This window comes from Panthera uncia, chromosome B1 (genome assembly GCF_023721935.1).
Source record: "Panthera uncia isolate 11264 chromosome B1, Puncia_PCG_1.0, whole genome shotgun sequence".
Taxonomy (NCBI): Eukaryota; Metazoa; Chordata; class Mammalia; order Carnivora; family Felidae; genus Panthera; species Panthera uncia.
Genome location: NC_064811.1, coordinates 13,417,666 through 13,443,818, shown reverse-complemented (window position 1 = coordinate 13,443,818; position 26,153 = coordinate 13,417,666). Strand labels below are relative to the sequence as shown.

The window sequence follows — 26,153 nt, the reverse complement described above, 5'->3', positions numbered from 1 at the left end:
TCCAGTTCCATCCATGTTGCCGCAAATGGCATGATTTCATTCTTTCTCATTGCCAAGTAGTATTCCATTGCATATATAAACCACATCTTCTTTATCCATTCATCTGTTGATGGGCATTTAGGCTCTTCCCATAATTTGGCTATTGTTGAAAGTGCTGCTATAAATATTGGAATACATGTGCCCCTATGAGAACCAGCACTCCTGTATCCCTTGGATAAATTCCTAGTAGTGCCATTGCTGGGCCGTAGGGTAGTTCGGTTTTTAATTTTTTGAGGAACCTGTACACTGTTCCAGAGCGGCTGCACCAGTTTGCATTTTCACCAACAGTGCAAGAGGGTTGCCGTTTCTCCACATCATCGCCAGCATCTGTTGTTTCCTGATTTGTTCATTTTAGCCACTCTGACTGGTGTGAGGTGGTATCTCAGTGTATATACCCTAGTTTAAATACAGCGTAATATTTAGTGTAGAAACAGTGTTAGCATTCCCATTAAACTGGAACAAGACAGGACTGTTCTCAGTCTCAACTATGTATTTAACATTGTATTAGAGGTGTGGACAATTAGACAAGAGAGAACTGCTTTAGATTTCTACAAATTGGTAAAGAAGAAATACAACTAGTTCTCTTTGCAAATGATAATAGAAAACCAAGAGTAATGATAATACTCAGACAGTAAAACAATTCAGTACAGTGTCACGATACATAAAATGAACAATCAGTGGGTTTTATATACATATAATCAGATGATATAATACCATTTACAATAGCAAAAAAAAAAAGACAAAATGCTTTGGAATAAACCCAAATAATTTCATTTTTCCCTAAATTAATATATAAATTTCATATGATTCCTTTACAAAGTTCTCTTCCCCTCCCAACACCCCATCTTTCCTTGAAGCTAACATATGGAATATAAATATACAAGAATAGATTTTTTTTTTTAAGTGCTGGCACTGTGTCTTCCAAGCATTAAAACCTGTATAATTAAAATTGTAGTCCTATCACCTGAATGGACAAGCAATCTTGTTGAGAAATAGACCCAAATACCCAAGGAAGTTCATATGATGCAAATGTCTTTACAAATAGTGGGGGAAATGATGGACTGTTTAATAAATGGTCTTAGGACAGCTTGAAAACCAACTGGAAAAAGATAAAATTAGATCCATACTTCATGTATAGTTGAATACATTTTATTGCATTGAGTATGTAGATGGCACTGGATAGTATTGCCATCTTTTTTTAAAAATTTTTTTAAAATGTTTATTATTTTTGAGAGAGCGCACACAAGTGGGGGAGGGGCAGAGAGAGAGAGGGAGACACAGAATCCGAAGCAGGCTCCAGGCTCTGAGCTGTCAGCACAGAGTCCGAAGCGGAGCTCAAACCCACAAGCTGTGAGATCATGACCTGAGCCTAAGTGGGACACCCAACCAACTGAGCCACCCAGGTGTCCCAGTGTTGCCATCTTAATAATGTTAAGTCTTCCAATTCACAGACTTGATGTCTTTTTGTTTATTCAGGTCATCTTTAATTTTTTTCAAAAGTGTTTTGAAGTTTTCCAGGTATAAGTCTTTGTTTTTCTTTGTTGAATATATTCTTATGTATTTGGATCCTTTGTAAATGGTACTGTTTTCTAAATTTCCATTTTGGATGGTTCATTGATTTTTGTATAGAAACTCAATTGGGTTTCTTGTGTGTTTATTTGATTTGGTATTCAACTTTGCTGCATTCACTTTTTAACTCTTGTAGTTTTTTTGTGTGTGAATTCTTTGGGATTTACTCTGTATAGGATCACGCCATCTGTGAAGAGACATTGTTTCAGCTCTTCCTTCCCAGCTTGTATGTCCTTTATTTTTCTATTTTCTTTCTTTCTTTCTTTCTTTCTTTCTTTCTTTCTTTCTTTCTTTTCTTTTCTTTTCTTTTCTTTTCTTTTCTTTTTGCCTATTTTTTTTGCCTATTTTGTCAATTTCTCTAACTGGAACCTCCAGTACACTGTTGAGCAGCAGTTGTTAAAACAAAGTGTCTTTGGCGTGCCCGGGTGGCTCAGTTGGTTGAGCATCCAATTCTTGATTTTGGCTCAGGTCATAATCCCGGGGTCATGGGATCAGGTCTCACATTGGGCTCTGTGCTGAATGTGCAAGCTTGCTTAATATCCCCTCTCTCTCTCTCTCTCTCTCTCTCTCTCTCTCTCTCTCTCCCCCCCTTCTCTCCCCCTCTCCCTTCTGCTCCCCTCCCCCACTCCCTTTCTTTTTCTAAAAACAAGATATAAGAGATTTAAATATAAAATAACCATTTTATACTGTAAGAAAGGATCCATTAATTCTATTATAACCTGGATGAAGGGCAAAGGATTTCTATCTATTACTTAAAGTCCGGATGTCATAAAATAAAATACTGACTACATTTAAGAGTCATTTATATTAAGAAAGAAAAAAATAATTTACCCAGGAAGAAAGCTCCATAGTCAAAGTTGAAAGACAAAGACAGGGGTGCCTGGGTGGCTCAGTCAGTTAAGTGTCCAACTTCAGCTCAGGTCATGATCTCCCAGTTTATGAGTTCAAGCCCTGCATTGGGATCTGTGCTGATAGCTCAGAGACTGGAAGTTGCTTTGGAGTCTGTGTTTCCCTCTCTCTCTGCCCCTCCACTGCTCGTGCATTCTCTCTCTTTCTCTTTCTCACACAAATAAACATTAAAAAAATTTTTTTAATGAAGTAAAAAAGAATTTAAAAAAAAGACAGAGAAAATATTTGCAAAATGTGTCACAAAGAGTTAATCTCCCTATTACATAAGTAAGTTTTTTAAATTTAGAGGGGGGAAAGAAAGACCACACACCCAATAGAAATTTGACCAAAGGCATGAGCAGAGTATTACACACAGAAAAATAAGACATTCAAATGGCCCTTGAATTTATAGTAGAACTGCAAATTAAAACAATAGTGAGTTACCATTTCTCTTCTGTTAGATTGGCCAAAATTCAAAAGTCTTACAGCACTCTGTTAGGGAACCTATGAAACAATCACTTTTATCCGTTGACATGGGAAGCACAAAATGATACACTTCCTACAAACAGTATTAGGCAATATCTATTAAAACTACATATGTGGGCGCCTGAGTGGGTGAGTCACTTAAGCATCTGACTCTTGATTTTGACTCTGGTCATGACCTCACAGTCGTGAGACCAAGCCACGCATGGGACTCAGTGCTGGACGGGGAGCCTGTTTAAGATTCTTACTCTCTCCCTCTGCCCCTCCCTTGCTCACACACACGTTTGCATGCGCGCTCTCTCTCTGTCTCTCAAAAAAAAAAAAAAAAAAAAAAAACTACATATGAATTTACCCTTTATTCCAGTAATCCCACTTTTTAGAATTTACCTGAACATATTTGTTTGACAATATGCACAAAATTCTTCATTTCAGTGTTTTATAATAGTGACGTATTAGAAATCAGTTACATGCCATCCACATGTTGACTATTCTGTGGTAGAAACATATAGTGGCTAGATAGACATAGAGCTAGAGAATGAAGAACGTCCCTGAACTGATAAGAATGATTAATTCCCAGGGGCACCCAGGGGCACCTGTTGAGGAGCCAACTCTTGGTTTTGCCTCAGGTCATGATCTCAGGGTCATGCAAGGTGGGCTCTGTGCTGAGCACGGAGCCTGCCTGAGATTCTCTCTCCCTCTCCCTCTGATGCTCCCCTGCTTACACTTGTGCATGTGCTTTCCCTCTCTCTCTCTCAAAAAAAAAAAAAAAAAAAGATTAATTCCCTGGGTATATATTTTTAAAAGAAAAAATATACCACATATTGTATGTAACATATTCACTTTTAAGAAGTAAGAGGGAAGAATACATTAATCTGTTTATTTTTATGCAAAAACAAAAGGATAAACTAGAAACTAATGAAATTGGTTACTTTGGGAGTGGTGGAAAATAAAGGAAAATAAGTAAAGCCTATCTTTATAGTTTTGTTTTTGAAACATGTTAATTTTTTACATTAAAAAAATAAATCAGCAAGGATGGGGGAGGGAACCCTGTGATTGAGTACCAACTACTACAAAAAAAGCAAATACACCTAACTGTATACCATATTGATAATACAGAACAGAGGAAAAACATTAATTCAAATAATTAACCTAGCAGTCTGACTTTAATCTCAGTGGGACATATTTTAAGGATAAACATTTTTCAGTGGTGGTATTGGTATAGTAATTCCGAGAGTCTTTACTGTCAGAGAAAGGAATAGAAATACTAAATGAGGGAAGAAAAAGAACAGTCCTGTGTTATTAGAGGTATCTGCGAATTCATGATTCAAATATATAATCCATATATGTATAGTACTTATTAGCTTTGCCTACTGTAAGATTCTAGAAGCAGTGACACCACAAGTAGCAGTGACCAAACTTAACATCCAGACCTTGATGTCTAAATAGCACTCTCTACCACAAAAAGGAAAAATTAGTATATTTGCAATATTGGTTGATTCTAAGTCAGAGACAGGAAAAGTAGAAAGTGGACATGGAGTATCTTCTTTTATGCCAAACACCAAGTCCCCACAAATAAGTGATACATCAAAAGGATACAGGACCAACTTGAAGGGGTTTCCTTTGGCTAAATTTGGAACAGTTGTACATTAAAATGAATAGTGATGGCATGGATGATAACATTGGAGAACAGGAAACAATCCATGAGTCCCTACTGGTAAAAACAAACAAAACAAAAGATAAGGGTCACAGAAGAGAAGACACTTTTTAAAAATAATGCTACATAAAAGAGAATGAATAATGGAATTACAAAATTATCATTTTGCAATCACTTAGTGTAACAATTGATTCTGGCAGGAATCATCAATTGATGCTAAAACAATTGAATATAGAATGTTGGGAAACAGAATAGTCACATTAAAGTATTACTCCACAGATTGCTAATTACAAAGGAGAAAAGGTAACTTCACAATGGAGAGATTTGTTGGATATCACCAAGCAAGACATCAATGACATCACTGATATGGGGACCAAATGATAAAATAACACCAAGCAGGAATATCACCTATGATATTATTCCTGTAAAAAAAAAAAAAAAAAATTAATCTGAATCTAAATTGTGAGGAATGTAACCCAGATTGTGGAACGTGTTATAAACTAAATGGCATGAAAGTAACAACGACAACAACAACAACAACAACAACAGCAACAACAACAACAAGGCAGGAGAAAAGACTGGGGACACATGATAGTCAAATAGAACATGTAGTTCTTTTTTTTTTTTTTTTTTAAGTCTTATTTATTTATTTATTGAGAGCCAGCGAGTGCATGTGTGAGTAGAGAAGGGGTAGAAAGAGAGGGAGAGAGAGAATTCCAAGCAGGAGTCGGATGCTCAACTGACCAAGCCACCCAGCCTCCCCTAGAACATGAAGTTCTTGATCGCATACTGAAATCAGGAAGAAAAAAGGCTATAAAGGACGTAATTTGGAAAGCTGAGGGCATTACACTTTGTTAAATTTATTGAAAGGGATAAGGCATTATAGTTATGTATCGTAGTGTTCTTTATTACTCAAGTATTTCATATTAAGTATTCATAATATCTTCAAATGCTTCTCCCCTAAATAACCTGTGCATATGTAAATCAAATGATAAAAAAAATGTCAACAGTTGTTGAATTTATAGAGGTAAAATTTTGTGGAAGTACATTGTAACTTTTCTGTAGATTGAAATGTTTAGAAGAAAAAAATTGGGAAAAAATAAAAAGCAAGGGCAAAAACTGTGTACCATAAATGATTCCATAGGACTTTGATTCCCTTTTAACTATATCATTATTTGCACTGATATGATACTTGTCATTAAATGATATCAATATATGTCAGTTCTATAAGTGCTAAATCGGTGTTAACTGTTGTTAATATAGCTATCAAAATGAAGAGAAGGGAAATGGAGATGGGGAAAGCATACAAAAATGCCACCATCCTGGCCTTTAAAAATTTTTTTTGGATTAGTGACATATTTTCCACATTCATGATCTCATAATTGAGACAACACAATCAATATTCTTAGATTGCTTTCAAGAGCAGGTATTCCTCTTAGGTAAATAATGCTACCTATCAGTGTGTGATAAACAAAGGTGTGAATACAAGGAAGTTAAAATCTTTAGGTCCCCGGTGATTCATGTCTCTCTCTATTTGCAAAATATACTCATCTTTGCCCAAGACCTCCAAAAATCTTACCGTTACTACCATATTATCTCGTGATCTGATTTAGTTCCAGGTGCAAGCAGGGTTCTTTGGGTATAGCTCTTTAAGTGCAGTGCTTCAAATGTAGTTCCTCTTGTTCTATAGACCTTTAAGGGGCACCTGGGTGGCTCAGTTGGTTAAGCGACGGACTTCGGCTCAGGTCATCTTGAGGTTCATGGTTTCGATCCCCGAATTGGGCTTTGTCCTGACAGCTCAGAGCCTGGAGCCTACTTCAGATTCTTTGTGTCTCTCTCTCTGCCCCTCCACCCACTCGTGGTCTCTCTCTCCAAAAAATGAATAAATAATTTTTTTAAAAAGTGGAGTGTTTTTTTGTTTTTAAGTAAAAAGGCAAGTTACCTGCCCACACACACCCAACAAACAGTGGTGGGACAGGCATAGGATAACTGTTGTAAACACTCTTCAGAATTGGGGAAATGGGGCGCACATGGAGGTCACTATTCATAGCAATTCTGAAATCCAGCTGGGCAAAAGTTGGAACTTGTTTTGATCTTAAGGCCTAAGAATGATTCTTTATGACTTGGATCTGTCATGTTCCACTTTCTGAGTTATTCCTTTCTGTTTTTTTTTTAATTGAGATATAATCCACATATTATAAAATTAACTATTTTAAAAGTATACAATTTAGTGGGTTTTAGTGTACTCATTCACTGAGTTTTGCAACCATCACTGCTATCCGATTCCTGAACATTTCATCATCCTAAACCCCTTAACAGATTAACACTCTCTCATCCTTTTCCTACCTTCCCTCAGGCTCTGGCAACCACTAAACATACTCTCTGTCTCAATAGATTGGTCTGTTTTAGACATTTCATATGAATAGAATCATACCATGTACAGCCATCATTTAGCATAATGTTTTCAAGGTTCATCCTTATAATATGTATCAGTTCTTCATTCCTTTTTATGATTGAATAATACTCTGTTGTATGGATACGTGCATTCACCAGTTGATGTTCATTTGGGTTGTTTCCACTTCTTGGCTATTACAAATAATGCTACCATGAACATTCATGCACTTGTTTTTGGTTAGACATATGTTTTCACTTTCCTTGGGTATATACCTTGAAGTGGAATTTGCTGGATCATAATGGTAATTATTTGTTTACATTTTTGAAGAACTGCCAGTGTGTTTTCTGAAATGGCTACACTATTTTGCAGTCTCACCAGCAGTGTTTGAGGGTTCAGATTTCTTAATATCCTCATGAGCACTTTATCCTTTTGGGTGTGAAATGATATCTCATTGTGGTTTTGACTTGCATTTTTTTCCCTCATGGGAAATGATGTTAAGCATCTTTTTCATGTACTTATTGGCCATTAGTAATATCTTCTTTGGAGAACTATCTACTCAAATCATTTGCCATTTTTTATTTGGGCATTTTTTTTATTGCTGATTTGTAGGAGTTCGTTATATGCTGTGGACACTGGATTCTTATCAGACATGATTTATAAATATTTACGCCCATTGAGTGGACTGTCCTTTCACTTCACAAAGGTAGTGTCCTTTGAAGCACAAAAGTTTTTAATATTGATCAAGTCTAGTGTATCTATTTTTTTCTTTTGTTGCTTATGCTTTTGGTGTCATGCGTAAGGAATCGGTGCCTTAATCCAAGGTTTTGAAGTTTTACACATATATTTTCTTCTAAGATTTTTAATGTTCTAGCTCCCCTATTTAGGTCTTTGATCCATTTTCAGTTAATTACTATAAAGGGTATGAGGTAGAGATCAAACTTCATTTTGTATGTAAATATCCAGTTGTCCCAGTACCGTTTGTTGAAAAGACTTCTTTCCCCCATTGAATTGTCTTGATACTCTTATCAAAAATAAATTGACTGTAGATGTAAGGGTTTATTTTGGGGCTCAGTTCTACTCCATTCATCTATATGTCTAACCTTATACTAGTAATACCTTGTCTTGATTATTGCACTTTATAGTAATTTTCAAAATCAGGAAGTGCTAATCTTTCAATTTAGTTCTTTTTTTTCAAGATGTTTTGGCTATTCTGGATTCCTTGCATTTCCTTATGCATTTTAGATCAACCTGCCAATTTCTGCAAAAATGCCATCTGGGATTTTGGTAGAGATTGTATTGAATCTCTTTGTGGGGTGTTACCATATTAACAATATTACATCTTCCAGTCATGAACATAGGATGTATTTCTATTTGCTTAGGCTGTCTTTGAGTTTCATCAGTTTTTTTTTGGTTTGTTTTTATTTATTTTATTTTTTAATGTTTATTTATTTATTTCTTTTTTTAGTGTTTAATTTTTTTTAATATGTAATTTATTGTCAAATTGGTTTCCATACAACATCCAGTGCTCATGCCAACAGGTGCCTTCCTCAATGCCCATCACCCACCCTCCCCTCCCTCCCACCCCCCATCAACCCTCAGTTTGTTCTCAGTTCTTTTTTTTTTTTTGACAATAAATTTCATATATTAAAAAAATAAAAATAAAAAAAGACTTTAAAAAAGAAAAAAAATAAAAGTGTGTTTCATCATTTTTAGCATACAAAACTTCCACTTCTTTGTTAACTTACTCCTCTGAGTATTTTATTCTTTGTTCCTGTTGTAAATGGAATCACTTTCTTATTTCATTTTGGAAATGTTTAATGCCATTGTATAGGAGTAAAATTAATTTTTGTTTATTTATATGATTTCTTGTTGTCTTGCTGAACTTAATTATTATCTCTAAAATTGTGTGTGTGTGGATTCCTTAGAAATTTATCTATATAAGATTTTATTATGAATCACTTTGTTGCATACCTGAAACTAATATAACACTGTATGTTAACTATAGAATTAAAATAACATTAAAAAAAAATTTTTTTTTAAGTTTTTTTATTTATTTTTGAGACAGAGGCAGAGCATGAATGGGGGAGGGGCAGAGAGAGAGGGAGACACAGAATCGGAAGCAGGCTCCAGGCTCTGAGCCATCAGCCCGGAGCCCGACGCGGGGCTCGAACTCACGGACCGCGAGATCGTGACCTGAGCTGAAGTTGGCCGCTTAACCGACTGAGCCACCCAGGCGCCCCTAAAATAACATTTTTTAAAAAGATTGTTATGTACAGAGTTTTACTTCTACTTTTCCAATCTAAATGTCTTTTATTTATTTTTCTTACCTAATTGCCTTGGTTGGAACCTCTAGTATATGAATGAAAGTGAATAGTGAGTAGTGTATGAATAAAAGTGGTGAAAATATATATCCTTGTCTTGTGTCTTGTTCCTGATCTTAGAGGGAAAGCTTTTGATCTTTCACCATTAAATATGATGTTACCTGTGATTTTTCATAGGTGCCCTTTCTTAAATTGAGGTAGTTTTCTTCTGTTCCTAGCTTGTTTAGTGTTTTGTATATGAATGGTTACTGGATTTTGTCAAGTGCTTTTCTACATCTATGGAGATTATTTGGCTTTTGTCCTTTATTAATGTTATATTACAGTGACTAATTGGTTTTTATATGTTGAATTGACCTTGCATTCTTGGGATAAATTCTTGGTATATAGTTCTTTTTTATGTATTGCTGGATTCTGTTTGCTAGTATTTCATTTAGGATTTTTGTGTCTCTTCATAATGGATAGTTTTTATTTGGCTTGGTAGTTTTCTTTTCTTGTGATATCCTTGTCTAGTTTGATATTAGGTTAATGTTGCTGTCACAGAATGAGTTGGGAAGTGTTCCTTCCTCTTCCCTTTTTTAAAATTTGTGAAGCATTTGTGTTAATTTTTTTTTTAATGTCTAATAGAATTCACCAGTAAAATCTGTCTGTCCCTGGGCTATTCTTTGTGGCAAGTTTTTTAATTATTCACTGTTTTTTTTATTTATTACAGATCTATTTAGATTTTCTATTATATCTTTGAGTCAGTTTGGTAGTGTGTGCCTTTATAGGAAATTAGTCATTTTGTCTAGGATATCTAGGTTTTTTTTCTTTTTTTAAATTTTACTTTTATTACTGTGTAGCTAACATAGTGTTATATTAGTTTAGGATATCTACTTTGTTGATGTATGATTTTTAATGGTATTTTCTGATTCTCTTTTATGTTTCTTTAAGGTTAATGGTGATGTCTCTTCCTTTATTCCTGATTTTAACAACTTAAATCTCCTCTTTTTTTTTTTCTTTCTTGGTCAGTCTAGCGACAGGTTTATAAATTTGTTGATCTTTTCAAAGAACCAACCTTTGGTTTCAGTGATCTTCTGTGTTGTTTTTCTGTTCTTTTTTTTTCTGCTCTGACCTTTTATTTATTTCCTTCTTTTTGTTTGCTTTGAGTTTAGTTTTCAATTCATTTACTCTCAAGGCAGGTTAGGCTAATGGGTTTTTGGTATGAATTTCTTTAAAAATATGTTTTTTTACAGCTATAAATTGCCCTCCAACCACTGCTTTAGCTGCATCTCATACTGTTTGGTATGTTGTATTTTCCTTTTCATTCAAATTTCAGTATATTCTAATATCTTTTGTGACCCAATATTTTACTCATTTGGTGTTTAGGAATATGTTTTTTTAAATTTTCATATTTTGTGAATTTCCCAAATTTCCTTTTGTTACTTGTTTCTTTTTCATTTCTTTGATGTTGGAGAACAGACTTTTTAAGTTTTTAATCTTTTTGTTTTGTGGCCTAACATATGGTCTTGGAGAATTTCTACCTGCATTTGACACAAATATATATTCTGCTGTTTTGGGAATGGAGTGCTCCATATATGTTTGTTAGATCTAGTTGATTTATAGTGTTGTTGAAGTCTTCTATTAGTTGATCTATTTTCTCGTTTTTCTATCCATTATTAAAAGTGTTTTATTGAAGTTTCCAACTGTTAGTATTGAATATTTTATGTCTCCCTTTAATTGTTATGTCTTCATGTATTTTTGGACTCTATTGTTAGGTACATATATGTTTATAATTATTATAACTTCTCAATAGATTGAACCTTTATCATTATAAAGTGACCTCCATTTTTATGGACAATATTTGTCATAGAATAGATTTTTCCTGGTATCAGTAGAACCACACCAGTTTTCTTTTGGTTACTGTTTGCATAATGGGATGTTTTCCCCCCCGTCCTGTTTCTTTCAGAATTTTTCCATCTTTGAATTTAAAGTCTCTCTTTTGGAGCACCTGGGTGGCTCAGTTAGTTGAGTGTCCAACTCTTGATTTTGGCTGGGGTCATGATCCCAGGGTCGTGGAATCGAGCCCCACATTGGGCTCCACACTGAGCATGAAGGCTGCTTAAGATTCTCTATTTCTCTCTCTCTCTCTCTCTCTCTGCCCCTCTCCCCTGCTCACTTGCTCTCTTAAAAAAAAAAAAAAAAAAAAGTCTGTTTTGACCGCATATAGTTGGGTTATTCTTTTTAATACATTTTGCCAGTCTCTGCTTTTCCATTTATCTTTAAAGTAATTACTGATGAGGTAGGATTTACATCTATTGTTTGCTATTTGTTTTCAATCTGTCTTATTTCTTTTTGTTTTCTCTGTTTCCATTATTACTTTCTTTTGTGTTCAATAGATACTTAATTCCTTTGTTGTGTATTTTACTATATTTTTTCAGGCATTTTCTTAAATGGTTGTCTGAGGATTACAGTTAGCATCCTAATAGACAATAGTTCAGATTAATACCAATTTAATTTCAGTAGTATATAAAAAATATGATCCTATATGTCTCCATTTCATTTCCCCTTCTCTGTGCTGCTTTTGTTCTCCATGTTACATCTTCATACATTGTCCACTGAGAGATATTTGCAATTATTGCTTTAGCAGTTACATTCTAAATTAGATAGGAAAAACAGAACCAAAAAATATATTTATGCTGTATTTTTACCTATATAGTTACTGTACTGATGCTTATTATTTCTTTGTGGGGATTTGAGTTACTGTCCAGTGTCCTTTTATTAGGTCAGGTCTGCTTGCAGCAAGTTTTCTGTTTTTGTTTATCTGAGAATGTCTAAATTTCTCCTGTGTCTCTAAAGGATACTTTTGCAGAATATGGAATTCTTAGTTGACAGTCTTTTCTTTCAGTTCCTTGAGTAGGTCATCTCACTGCCTTCTGGCCTTCATCGTTTCTGGTGTGATATTGGCACTTAATCTCATTGAGGATCTTGTATGTGATGAATTGAGGTTTTTTTCCTTGGTACTTTCAGGACTTGCTCTTTGGTTTCTGACCACTTGATTAAGTTGCTTTTAAATGTAGCTTTCTTTGAGTTTACCCTACTTGGTGTTTGTTGAGCTTCTTGGATATGTAGATACGGTTTTTCATCAAATCTGAGACGTTGTTAGCCATCGTTTCTTCCACTATTCTTTGTGCCTCTTTCTCTCCTCTCCTTCTAGGACTACCATTTGTAATGTTGGTATATTTGATAGTATTCCATAGGTCTCTGAGACTCTTACTTATTTTTCTTTCTTTTTTTCCTTCCTCCTTCCCTCCTTTACCCTCCCCCTCCCCTCACCTACCTACCACCCGTCTGTCCATCATTCCTTTTTTCCTTCTTTGCTTCCTTCCCACTCTTCCTACCTTCTTTTCTCTCTCTCAGAATGGCTTATTATCAATGGGCTTTCTCTCTCTCCTCAGAATGGGTAATATCAATGAGCCTATCTTCAAATTCATTGATTCTTTTTTCTGCCAGTTCAGATCTGTTGTTGTATCCAACCTAGTGAATTTTGCATTTTATTTTATTTTATTTTTAATGTTTTATTTATTTTTGAGAGAGAAAGAGTGCAAATGGGGGAGGGACAGAGAGAGAGAGGGAAACAGAAGATCCAAAGTGGGCTCTGTGCTGACAGCAGCAAGCCTGATGTGAGGCTCAAACTCACAAACTGCGAGATCATGAACTGAGCCGAAGTCAGATCTTTAACTGACTGAGCCACCCAGGCACCCCGAATTTTGCATTTTAATTAGTGTACTTTTCAATAATTACTAGTTGGTTCTTTTTAAAAACTGTGTTTTTATTTTCTGAGATATCCTCCTGATACTTTCCTTTATTCCTTTATACATGGTTTCCTTTAGTTTTTTTAATATATTGAAAATGTCTGATTTTAAGTTTTTGTCTAGTAATTTTAATATCTGGGCTTCCTCACAGACATTTTCTGTTGGTTGTTTTCTTCCTGTGTGTATGGGCCATATTTCCTTGTTTTGTTTGTTTGTTTGTTTTGTTTTTTATTTGTTTTTTTGCATTTCTTATAATGTTTTGTTTAAAAAACTGGATATTTTAAATACTACAGTTTGGCACTGGTAGAAATCAGATTATTCTCCACCTCAGGGTTCGTTGTTGCTATATGTTGTTGTTTGTTTGTTTAATAACTTTTCTGATCTATTCTATGAAGTCATTAAAGTCAGTATTCTTTGTATTGTGTGGCTGTAACATCTCTGCTTGGTTAGCTTAGTGGTCAGCTGATGGTTGGACAGGGATCGCTTTAAATATCTAGAACCATAACATTGTTTGTCTTTGCCTGGGAATAGGCTACCTCAGAAGTAGGAAGGGAGAGTAGGAATAGAGCAACTGAAAACATTCTTACTATTCTTACCAAGATCTAGCCAATATTCTTGAATAGACACTTCCTGCAAAGATTTGGTTAATTCCAGAGTTCTTTTGTTTAAAGGAATGACGCACCCCACTCACAAAAAAATTAAAATTAAAAATTCACATGAGTCCCACAACATTAAGAGAGTCAAATCGGGAGAAAAGCCACCCTTTTGAAGCCGTGTTCCTGGCTATTCCCCCGATTTGGTCTTTGCTCAACCTTTTTTCATTTTAGCCTCATTTGCTGTATGTATGTATGTGTGTGTGTGTGTGTGTGTATTGTGTGTGTACACACACACACAATACACACACACACACACTGAAAAATTTCAAAATAATCAAGACCTGGTTTCTTTTTGTTTAACAATACTCCCTTTAGTATAGCTCTCCTCTTACATTTTATATAATTACTAAGAGACCAGAGGGCATCTCAACACTTTCCTTAGGAGTTTCCCTAGATAGATCACCTAATTTATTGCTTACATTTTCTACTTTCCAGATTACTGTAAACAATAGTGTTATAGAACTTTCTGCCACTACAAAATAAGTATATTCTTTCCTCTACTTTCCAATAACATTTACATCATTGTCCTACAAATCCTCACTGTACACACCTTATCAAAGACCATGAAGCTCCTATTAGCAACTTCTTCCGTACTGTTCAATTTACAGTGTTAGTTCTCCCCAAAGCCCACTGCCTGGTTCTAAAGCCAAACATGCATTTTTCTTACAGCAATATCTCAACTAACACATACAAAAATTTGTTTTATTTATTTTTGCCATTTATCCCCAAAATTTGGCAGTTTAAAATAGCAAACATTTATTATCTCACATTTTCTCTGAGCTGGGACCCTCAGAGCAGCATAGCTGGATGTTTCCAGTGTGGTTTGTCACTTGGCTGTAATCAAAGGGTCAGCTAGGGTTCCAGTCATCTGGGATTTGATTGATCTAGAGTATCTTCTTCCAAGTTCATTCATTGGTTGTTTGCAGGAGACCAGTTCCTCTCCATGTGAGTCTCTCTGTAGAGCTTCTAACAGTATGGTCTCCTCTGGAGTGAGTAATAAGAGAGATTGAAGGACAGAATAGGGGATGGGGAGTGAGGGTGTGGGGAGACAGGAAACACTAACATTCAAGAGTTACTTGATACTTTATTCTTTTATAACTTAATCTTGGAAGCGACATGCTTCTTTAGTATGCTCTTGATCACCCACACCACAGCTGATGTAACATGGAAGAGAGTACACAACAGAATGAAACCAGGAGTTGGAATCATTGAGGAAGCATCTTGAAACTGGCTATTACAAAGAGCTTGTTAAACTTTGAATTAGTTAAATTTGAAAAGTGAGGAGACACGGTAAAAAAGTTGTTTTTGTCTTCTTGGGGCAATAGACACTATTTCCATGTGGCAGCATTCTCTCTTCTAGCCAAATATTACTTGCCTGACCTTTAAAAACATTATGATTCCTGGTCTGTATCTCTAGTTAACTCATTTGCTTGTGCACATAATCTGAAAGGCTCAGTGGCTAATCAGCAGCGTTTTCTTGGTCTCTTTGTCTTTCTCTTTTTTAATTAATTAAACATACACGTATTCCCCAATACAAAGGGCCAAAACTGAGTACGTGAAAAGAATAGGCAGCATTATGTATTCTGCTTTAAACTTAGCTATAAACTCAACCCTAAATTGTAGCCCTAGGGAGATGACATGAATCCAGATATGTTTCTGTTCTTTTTTTGGTAAATTTAATCATTTTGAATTTATAAGTTGACATTATTCAATAAATTGTAGGATAGTTAAACAAAATACCTAGAAGTAAATCCAGTATCTCCTTTTTTCACATATTACAAAGCAAAATTAGGCTTGAAAAAAGATGGAAAAGAATGTTCACAGAAGCCTTCAACAATTCCTGTAGGTAATAATCAAGAAATGATACATACTGGGAATCCCTATGTATACAACATGAAAATTTCTTGTTTTAGTGAATCACGTCATTTAAGGTACATGTGCTAATATTGCCTATTCTGGACCAAAAAGTATTTACATGTACTTAGAAATTAGGTCCTTTCTATTTTTCTATTAGTTAATAATTTTATGCTAACCTAGTTAATATTTTTACTTATTTGGCAGTTTGTGACTTAAATAAAATACAACTGCTCAGTCTGCATCTTAATAGCTAATGTTTACTAGACTGTTAAAATGTGCCAAGTACAGGAATTCAGTATTTTATCTCCAATCCTGTGTAACTTTAAAATATCCTGTGAGCAAGCTCTATTATGATTTCTAAGATTCTGTTATCATTTCCATTTTTATGAACAGAGAAACTAAAACATAGAGGGGTATGTGATTACCCTGAGCTCATAAACATGGCTAAGATTGCAACCTATAGCTAAGCCTTTTCCCCCCCCCTAGTACCTAAAAACAGTAGTGCCTCTTTTCCCTATTGGGTTCTAAATGAATAAATGTGAAGGCTAAAATGTTATTTTTTTATAGATCCACAGTTCCTTCTCTCAGATGTTTTTTTGAGAATTTAATTTTTTTGTTTTGAAAGAGGTAATGTAACCAGGATGTTTATTATGTAACATCTCCAGCAGGTCCAAAACAGTACCCTGTGATCAAATATATTGATACTTCTGGGGGACTATAAATAGATTCATTTCAGCCTAGATCACATTTTGCTATCACATTTGGTAGTGGTCATGGTAGAGACAGTTTGTTGCTTCTCCTCACCTCCAAATAGTACATGTTTTCAAACCATTTCGCACTTAAAAAATTTTTTTTATCTATGTTTTTATTTTAGAGAGAGCATACACAAGCTGGCAAGAGAGCTTGTTGGGGGGTGGAGAGAGAGACGGAGACAGAGAATGAGAGAGAGAGAGAATCCTAAGCAGGCTCCACACTCAGCATGGGGCCTGATGCAGGGTTCAATCCCACGACCCTGGGATCATGATCTGAACTGAAATCAAGAGTCAGACACTCAACCAGCTGAGCCACCCAGGCAAACTGCTGCCCTTATATTTTAGAGTCATGGATCTATAACAGTAGATGTTTTGGGGAACTTGTCTTCAAATCTCTTAGACATGTGCTTCAGCTAATACTGAACCCCAAAACTAAAGAGACTTAATCCTTCAGTCTCAGACAGCCCTGGATCAAGGCATGCCTATTCAAATAACACTAATCTGCCTGGGTAAGAGTTAAGGTATTTAAGGAGCAAAGGCTTAGTATCTCAAGGTTCAATTCTAAGAGGAAGAAGTATGCAGCCTAATCACATCTGCATAGTTAATCCTTTCCAATTTACCAATAGGTCTACCTCTGAAGGAGCAGAATAAATGAAAGGATTGGAGGCCAGAAGCACGTGTGTAGAAAAACCACCACTACCTAGTCTCCCCAATACCAAAACTCCTTATCACTATACTGTGTTTACAAGTAGTCTGTCCTTATTCCACACCTCTTATATAAATCATTCAATTGTTTTACCTCTTGTACAAGTTCAACCAGAATTGTCTATCATTGCTGACCTTCATTATAGTTATAGCAGATCAACATGTTTTGAGGTCAAGAATTAAGACCCTCAATAATGGTATTGCCGTTTTTATAGGAGAGTCTTAATAGATACATGCTGAAATATTTAGGAGTGAAACGTCATAATTCTACAATTTGCTTTCAGTGGTTCTGCAAACAAACAAAAAAGTTTAAAAACTAAGTATGGTCGAATACTAACAATTCTTGAATCTTGGTAGAAGCCGCCTGTGTCACTGTAGAGTTCTTTACCTTTTCTTTATGATTGGAATTTCTCAGTGTAGGTTGAGGAAAGAAAAATTTTTGATGACCTTCAGGTTATTCTATATAGGATTCTATATAGAATACACATTTGATAGAATTGAAAATTTTAATGGTAATAGTTATAAGAATTTAGATGTTTTGTTTAATAGTTAATGCATGCACTTACTTTGTATATTAAGTTAGAAATTGCCTAGTTACAATTTATGTTCACATTGTGTTTTAATATCTAGTAGAATACCTTTGAATTAAAACTGAAAATAAGCTGTTTTGCTTCTCTAATTCTTTGTCTGTATTTTAGTTTGGAACCAAAAGTGTTTGTTTTTAAGAAATGATTAAATATGCCAAGTTTTGGGTTGATGTAATACTAATTAAATCTACAAGGTTTCTGTTGCTAAGTCCTAGAAACCATTAGCCATTGTGGACTGAACTAAAAGACTTCTGAAACCTTTAATTTTTAATAAAAATAAATTTAAGTGTTGGTATTTTGCATTTCTCCTTTTTAATGCTTATCATATTTATTTCTTCCCTAGATCTTCCTCAGAACTGTGATCCTAACATTCCCTTAGTTGCTCAGGAATTAATGAAAAAGATGATACGTCAGTTTGCAATTGAGTATATTTCAAAAAGCGGTAAAATTCAAGAAAATAGAAATGGTTCAATTGGACCAAGTCTAATATGTAAAAGTATCCAAATGAATCAAGCAGAAAACTCCCTTCAGGAAGAGCAGGAAGGCCCCTTAGACCTCACTGTGAATCGAATGCAAGAACAAAACACTCAGCAAGGTAAGACTGTGTGTGTGTGTGTGCGTGTGTGTGTGTGTGTGTGTGTGTGTGTGTGGTTATGTGTGTGTGTGTAAAGCATAATGCTTTGTTTTAGTATTATTTAATATATATAAACCTTATATTCATAAAGAAATATATTTTAGAAGTAATATTATGTGTAATTGGCCTATGTGATATGAACTAGAGAGAAATGCTGAATTTTATATTCATTTGACTTTGTTTATTATATGAGAGGAAATTTGAGTTGCTCTTTGTCTCTTTTCATAATAAAGTATATGGTAAGACTATCATTTGTATTCTTTATTTATTTAATTTAAAAAAAGTTTTTTAATTTTATTTTTTTTTGAGAGAGCAAGTGAGCAGGGGAGGTCAGAGAGAGAGAAAGAGAGGGAGAGGGAGAGAGGGAGGGAGAGAGAGAAAGAGAGAGAGAGAGAGAGCTCTAAGAAAGAGAGGGAGAGGGAGAAGGGAGGGAGGGAGGGAGGGAGGGAGAGAGAGAGAGAGAGAGAGAGAGAGAGAGAGAGAATCCCAAGCAGGCTCTTCACTGTCAGAGCGGAGCCCAATGCGAGGCTTGAACTCACGACTATGAGATCATGACCTGAGCTGAAACCAAGAGTCGGATGCTTAACCAACTGAGCCACCCAGGCATCCCATAAAAACATATTTTTAAAATGTACAGCTGAGAATATTAATTAAGCACTTGCTGTTCAGTTTTTTATACTTAAGTGAAAAATAAAAATGAATTGATTTTTCATCAATTAGTTATAATGTAACTGGGAAAGAGAAAAGTAAATATATGTGATAAATATAATATAATCACACAGTTAACTATATAGAGATACATTTTTCATAGGAGTCCTGAATGATGAAAGGTATGTCGGACTTATCTAATACTTAATTGAAGGAAGAGTGATGATTCACAGAGGAAAGGAAGGAAGGGCCTTCTAAATGCTTGTGGCAGTTGCCAAATAAGCGTTTGCCTGGAGAAGAGAGAACAAGTATCTTTTGTTAACACAAGTTAGGGATCGTGTTGTCAATCCTTGAAGACAGGAAAATATCAGCATTAAGTTTGATCACAGAAGGCAGTGTGTTTTGGAGTTCTAAAGAAGAGTACCTAGTCAATGTTTAAAAAGATAGTCTTTTCATTATATGAGACAGATTAAAATTGAAAGGGGATGAAATATGGAAATAATTTTCTCTTTTTGCTTCCCTAATTTTGGGTCATGGGTGTTTATATAGAAAAATCTGAGAAATATTAAGATAATAATTAGTTTATAAGACAGAAAGGTCCAAGATGACACATCATAAGTCCTGAGGAAAAAATACATCAATACATAGAATTTTGGAAGTTAGAAAGTATAGGATTTTTAGAGTTTTGCTTGCTTTCTTTTTGCTCTTCCATGTTTCATACCCTCTTTGAGCTCTTTGTGGGAGGCAGTTCAGTGTTGTAACAATACTGAAACATAGCCTTTGGTGTCTAACAAACTTGTAGTTGAAATCTCAGCTCTGCAACTTACTTGAAAAGGTAACTTTACCTATTGGAGCATTAGTTTCCCCATTTGTTACTTGGCAGTAATAATAACAAACTAATTAGAGCAATGTGAAAGTCAAATATGAGCTAACCAACTCATAAAAGATAGCCAAACCCTGGCCTCCATACTCTGTACCTCCTGTTCCTTACTACCACAGAAGAGAAGCCTTAGCAGTAACATAGTGATCTGTAAATATTTGTATGGCCATTAGACTAAAGTAGGATGGAACTTTCTTTGAATAACCCAGGAGTAGAATTAGGATCTGGAAATTAGATGGAAACAGATTTCAGGTCCATTTATGAAAGAATATTTCTAAGGATCAGACATTTCTCCAAGTGGAAAGTGGTTGCCTTATCATTAGAGGTTTACAAAAGCATCAGATGAGTGGCTGGAATAAATGACATTTTAAAAGTAAATTTCCAATCTTTACATTCTGTGATTCTGTGAACTTAAGTGATAAGGCAGACTCAACTATATGTAGAAAACAAGTAAATTATTTAAATGACTGTGCTGTTCTCAGCAAAGTACACAAATATGTGTGTGAAAATCCTTTTCATCTGATGGTTGAAAACCATCAGTAATGATAGTATATATAAATCTATACCTTAAATAGTCTTCTTGATGATTTGGGGGGATAACTTCTTGTCTTATGTAATTTCAGTGCTCATACTTCAGGATAGGAACCATTTAGTCTAATGTGGCTTGTACCATAGAGAGCAAGGGAGAGAATGTTAATAGATTAAGCCAAAGAAATAAGGATCAGATTATGAAAAAGCTATGTAGGAAATAATAAGATTTTCTTTCTTAGGACCACAGAGAGCTGCTAGATTGCTTCAAGTGGACAGTAATGAAATTAGACTTTTTTAATAAAACCATTCTGCTGTGGTATAGATGGGTAGGCTCTAACTTTGCATACTTGCACACCAAATCTTTAAAAAAAAAATGGAGCACATATCCTTTGAGGCATTTATGTGTGGATTCGTGTGTGTATGTATACACATCAATATCTGCACTAATCTTTCCACAAATTAAAATTTTTAAGGTTGAAGTAAAGATGTTATAAACAATTTTTAAATGTCTTGCTAATCATGACTTCACTGCCAGTATCTTATTACACAGTATAGACTTTGGGAGAATTTTATTAGTCATGATAGAAGCTATACATCCATATTTTAAATGGTTTTCTTAAGAATTAAAATTTTTGGCCTGAATTCACTGTTCTTACCTATAATCAATAAAGTGCTCACACTAGCAGTAGCAGTGTTCTTCCTTTGTTTGTTTGCTAGTGCTTACATTTTTCGTATTATTCTCACTTTATGTCTTAACAGTACTCATTTAAGCCCATTGTTCATTTTGTGAGTTGATTTATTCAAATTAGATCATGTAATCCATAGGTTTAATACCTAATCTAACCATAAGTAATGTAGACAACTTATAGGCAGTTAGTGTAACTTATTAATCTTTAAATTATCAAACACAAATGGTTTTATAAGGTTCATATAGTTAAAGCAACAGATAATTTTTGTCTTTTGTGGACTATCTTAAAGAATAGAAAAGAAAAAAATATTGATCTAATCTTAATACCAAAACCAGACAGAATAGCAAAAGAAAGAAATTTGCAAACCAGTCTGACTTACAAACATAGGTGCAAACATCCTAAATAAATACTAGCAAATTGAATACAGTGAAGTGTAAAAACATAATAAATAATGACAGGGAGGCATGGATGAGTCCACATTTGAAAAACCTCCATGATTTTCCACATTACCAAGAAAAAGAAAAAAGAAAAGAAATGTATCATCCTAATAAATACATTAAAAAATTCTACAAAAGCTGATACATATATAATAAAAAATACTTATAAAAATGAACAGTAAATGGGCACTGGCACTACCAAAAATATTGTAACCTAATGATTTAAAGTAATGGACAAAACAACAATGTACACTGTTGCCAATTTTCAACATTTTCCCTGACCATAAGAAGTCCTGACTTCTGTAACATGATGAGAAAAAAATGGAAGTATGAAAATAAGGAATAATAAATAATGTGTTATAAGGAAAGAATGAACAAAATTGTGGTGGCTTATAAATAATATGGTTATGGATGTAGAAAATATGAAAGAATAGGATAACGTTTATCAGAACTGATAAAAAGTTCCAAAAAGGTACTGCTCACAAGATCAGTATATATTACTGCATATCAGCAACCACCTAGTTAGACAATCCTGTGTTTAAAAAATCTTATTTACAATAGCAACAAAAGCAGTAAATGCACCAAAACATCTAAGAATGAAACTAATAAGCCATTTAAAACTTTATGGATAACATAAAACTAGTGAAGGACACAAGACTCCCAAAATAAGCAATTGTATTTTAAATGGATGGACAGACTCTAAAAGATGGCATTTCATGCTTAATATGTTTACAGATTCATTCCCATTAAAATTCTCATAGGGTTTATTGTCAGAAATGACTTGCCAATCCTAAAATTTATGAGCAATACTTAAAAGAGCTAAGAAAAACTAAGGGTGGCTGAGGGAGTCACTCTAAAACGTATGAACACTTACTTGGTGCAGTAAAGTTAAAACGTGGTTCTGCTGGCCATATAAAAATGAGTAGAACAATTTAGCAATCCGGAAACTCTCCAAACATTGGTGGAATCTGGTACAAGACAGAGATGTCATTATAAATCACTGGGAAATATGGCGTATTGAATTAATGGTTCCAGGGGAACTGGTTACCCATTGTAGTACCCCATAAAGAAAAAAGATGATTCCTATTTTACACCACTCACAAAAGTAATTCAAGTGGGCTCAAGGATTAAATGTGAAAAGAAAAACTGAAAGAAAATATAAACAATTACATCCTACCAAACTCAAAATAAGAAGGAAGAATTTCTTAAGATGCAAGAATAACAATCCCTATAGCAATGTTGTAAATTTTATTGTATTGAAATGAACTTAAGTATTATAAAGGCACTATGAACAGAGTGAAAATTCAAGCCTCAAATGGAGATAGTATTTATAACTGATGTAACTGGCAACCATTCAACTAACAGAACAAAACTGCAGCAAATGAGAAAAACACAACTATGTAGAAGAATAGGCAAAAACAGTTGGCAGAATAGAATTAGCCATTTAAGCAAAGAAAAAGATACTCAAAAGAATATCCTATCCAGCCTCTGCCCCAGTATAGGGTTCTTTTATTCTCTACTGTAAGAGATGGTAATTCAACCGCTGATTGACAGTAAATACTTGCAAAAAATCTTTGTTTGACAGCTCTGACAATTAAGGTCATATATCTGAAATATCCATCCTTCATTTTAATTTTTTCTATCTGCAACAATGTTTTACTTAACAGTACTATAAATAATTTATAGAAATTATTGTATCTTTAAGACTTCTATTTTCCATGCTAATCTTTAAGAGTTTTTCCTCCCATCTGTAGCAATTTAGTCCTTCTACTAGTGCTGTAAATATTTATTGAAACTATTATGTCTCTCTAAACTTATGTTTTCCATGGAAATCTTTTCATCTTTTTGATTGTTCTTCATAAGTCAGTTTCCATATTCATCATTTTCCTGCCCTCTCTTCCACAAACTCTAGACTAACTTAAAATATAGTTACCCCAAAGGAAACATTCCCATTTATCTCTCCATTGTACATTCCAGCCAGGTATTTCAAATGTTAGAGATATTTCTTTGTGTACTTCCATTTCTACAGATTTGTATAAATACTCTGAACCTCAGAAACTGGGAGGAAGTAAGTCATGCATTGCTTGTACCAGTGATTCTTTTTTGCCCTGGCACACTGTTAAAAACAGGTAGAAATAACGTTAGCATATTATGTTTTTTTTAATTTTCGCTTTAATCTAGGCCCAAAGTAAAAACCTTCTAAATTCCAAAATACAGGAAGAGCTTACCAGTCCTATACAAAACAAGATCAAATGTGGGCAGAGATGAAACAGCGTGTCATTGGCCCTTGGTATAGATCTGCCATGAAGTCCAGTGGATATTCTGGTAGAGCTTTCATTATAGTAAATTTCTCGTTGCATTGCCATTGTTTCCATGTTTATCTTTCCACTATAATATATCCTTTGGAAGTAGGAACCTCTCTCTTCATTTTTGTATTCCTACTACATGTATGATGTATGATGTATTGGATTAAAAATCGTTATTGTAGGGGCTCCTGGGTGGGTCAGTCAGTTAAGCGTCTGACTTCAGCTCAGGTCATAATCTCACAGTTCGTGAGTTCGAGCCCTGCGTCGGGCTCTGTGCTGACAGCTCAGAGCCTGGAGCCTGCTTCTGTTTCTGTGTCTCCCTCTTTCTGCCCCTCCCTGACTCACACTCTGTCTCTCTCTAAAAATAAATAAACATTTTTAAAAAAATCATCATTGATTTCAAATGCTACTGACAAGAAAAATGAGAACTGAGACTTGGTCATTGGATTTATGATTTTTTAGCAGTGAATTTTTTTTATTTGAAACATTCTAGATGGAAAATACCCTGAAATACCTTAATACTTTCCTAAACAACATATGGTACATTAAGTGTCATGGTGAACATTAGTTGTTGCACTGCCTTGCAATGTCTTGGCACTTTTAGAATTATTTTCCCTCAAGCTAATTGGCAATAAATAAGTAAAAAAAAAAAAAAAAAAATTTTTTTTTTTAATTACTACTTCACACTGCTACCAGTAAACTAACCTTTGGAAAGCATAGCTCCTAGTTTGAATAAGATTTTCTTAAAAAAAATCAAATTATGTATGAGATTAATATCAACTAGGCTTCAAGTGAGCAATGGGAGACTGCATTGAATAAATTATATGAATTTCAGTGATATTTTTAGTTGTTATTAAGTATCCTTTGCTCGTGTTACTGTCACTACTAGTCTGGTTTCTTGGCTAAGATTAAGGTGGGTGAAGCTGTCAGCTGAGATGTTAAACTGTCATTAAGAGAGCCATTATGGTTTTATGGTATTATGTTTACAGTAAATGAAGTCTTTTGTTATTCTATTAGGAGAATACAGAATTCAGAAGATATTTCTGTGTCTACCAGTGAAGGCAATAAAATGACTCATCTTGATTTCTATGTTGAGCTTTTGTTTTCCAAGGCTAAAGACATGGAGGAAAATGTTATGTTCTATGCTTAAAATTATACCATATTTTATTTAAACTGAAGAAGAAAACATAATATATCTAGATTATCCATGCCCTTTTCAAACTAATACGCCCTGACTCTAGGGATAGAAGATACTTAAAAATTCCAAATCAAGGCAAACCAGTCCACTGCTTAAAACCTTTTAATGGCTTCTCATTGTCCTTAGGATAAAATCTAAAATCTCTTTTGTTTTAGTCCTCATTCTGGCTTTTTCTCATTTTATTCAATATGTCATACACTCAGGCCTCAGAACATTCACACATACCATTGCCTTTTTGTAGAAGCCACTCTCTACCCACACCAATTTATTCTAAATAAAACTTGGCTTTTTTCAAGTCTTTTAAACACCATGTCTCTAAGAAAACCTCCTCCACACTTCCTAAATTGCATGCACACATACACATGTGTACACATTCTTATTAATTCCCACCAAAATTTAGTTTGGGTCTCTTATTATATTTTCTTATAGCAGCTTGTGTTCTTTTGTAGCACTTCTTACCCTTCTAATTATTTGTTTCTACCATCTTATTTTGTACTTTCTGTTTGTTTAGCTCTTTCCCCTCCTTCATTATTTTCTTTTAGGTTTCATTTTTTCCTTTATTTCACTTTTTTTTCTTTGCTGATTTTGAAGTTATATACTCTCTTGCTATTCTGTTAGTGGTTATGCTAGAAATTTTTTAGTGTGTAATTAACTGAACACTTAATGTAAAGAACTTAGAGTATCTTAACTTGTCACCTATCCCAATGCATACAGCCATTTTATCAGAACTTTAGTTCTCTTTTTATCACACCACAATCTAACCTAATCTAAATAATCTAATCTAATTATAACTATTTGTTTTATATTATCAATTTTTGTTTAGCTTTACATATATGATGACCATTTCCTTTGCTCACCATTCCTTCCTTTATCTCATATCTCAGATTTACTCTGGGAACAGAAATTTTAATTCTTTTAATTCTATTGATAGTGAACTCCAAGGTTTTTTTCAGTTTCTTCTACTACTACTTCATCTCTTTCTTCTTCTTCCCTCTCCCTTCTTTCTTCTTCTTTCCTCCTCCCCCTCCTCCTCCTCCCCCTCCTCTTTCTCCTCCTCCTCCTCTTCTCCTCCTCCTCCTCCTCCTCCTCCTCCTCCTTCTTCTTCTTCTTCTCCTTTTTTTGTTTTTTAATTT

General features: G+C 34.5%; 1 protein-coding gene across 9 annotated transcripts in view; it reads left to right on the top strand.

The window, feature by feature from the left end:
* LCORL (ligand dependent nuclear receptor corepressor like) overlaps positions 1-26,153 on the top strand; it is a 166,939-nt gene that overhangs the window by 92,081 nt on the left and 48,705 nt on the right. For 8 of the 9 annotated variants that reach the window (XM_049630360.1, XM_049630358.1, XM_049630356.1 and 5 more), the window contains one exon: positions 18,041-18,292. In XM_049630360.1, the coding sequence (XP_049486317.1) occupies positions 18,041-18,292 (252 nt within the window). Of the gene's footprint in view, positions 1-18,040; positions 18,293-26,153 lie in introns of those variants that run through there. The other variant, XM_049630363.1, reaches the window with a different exon arrangement.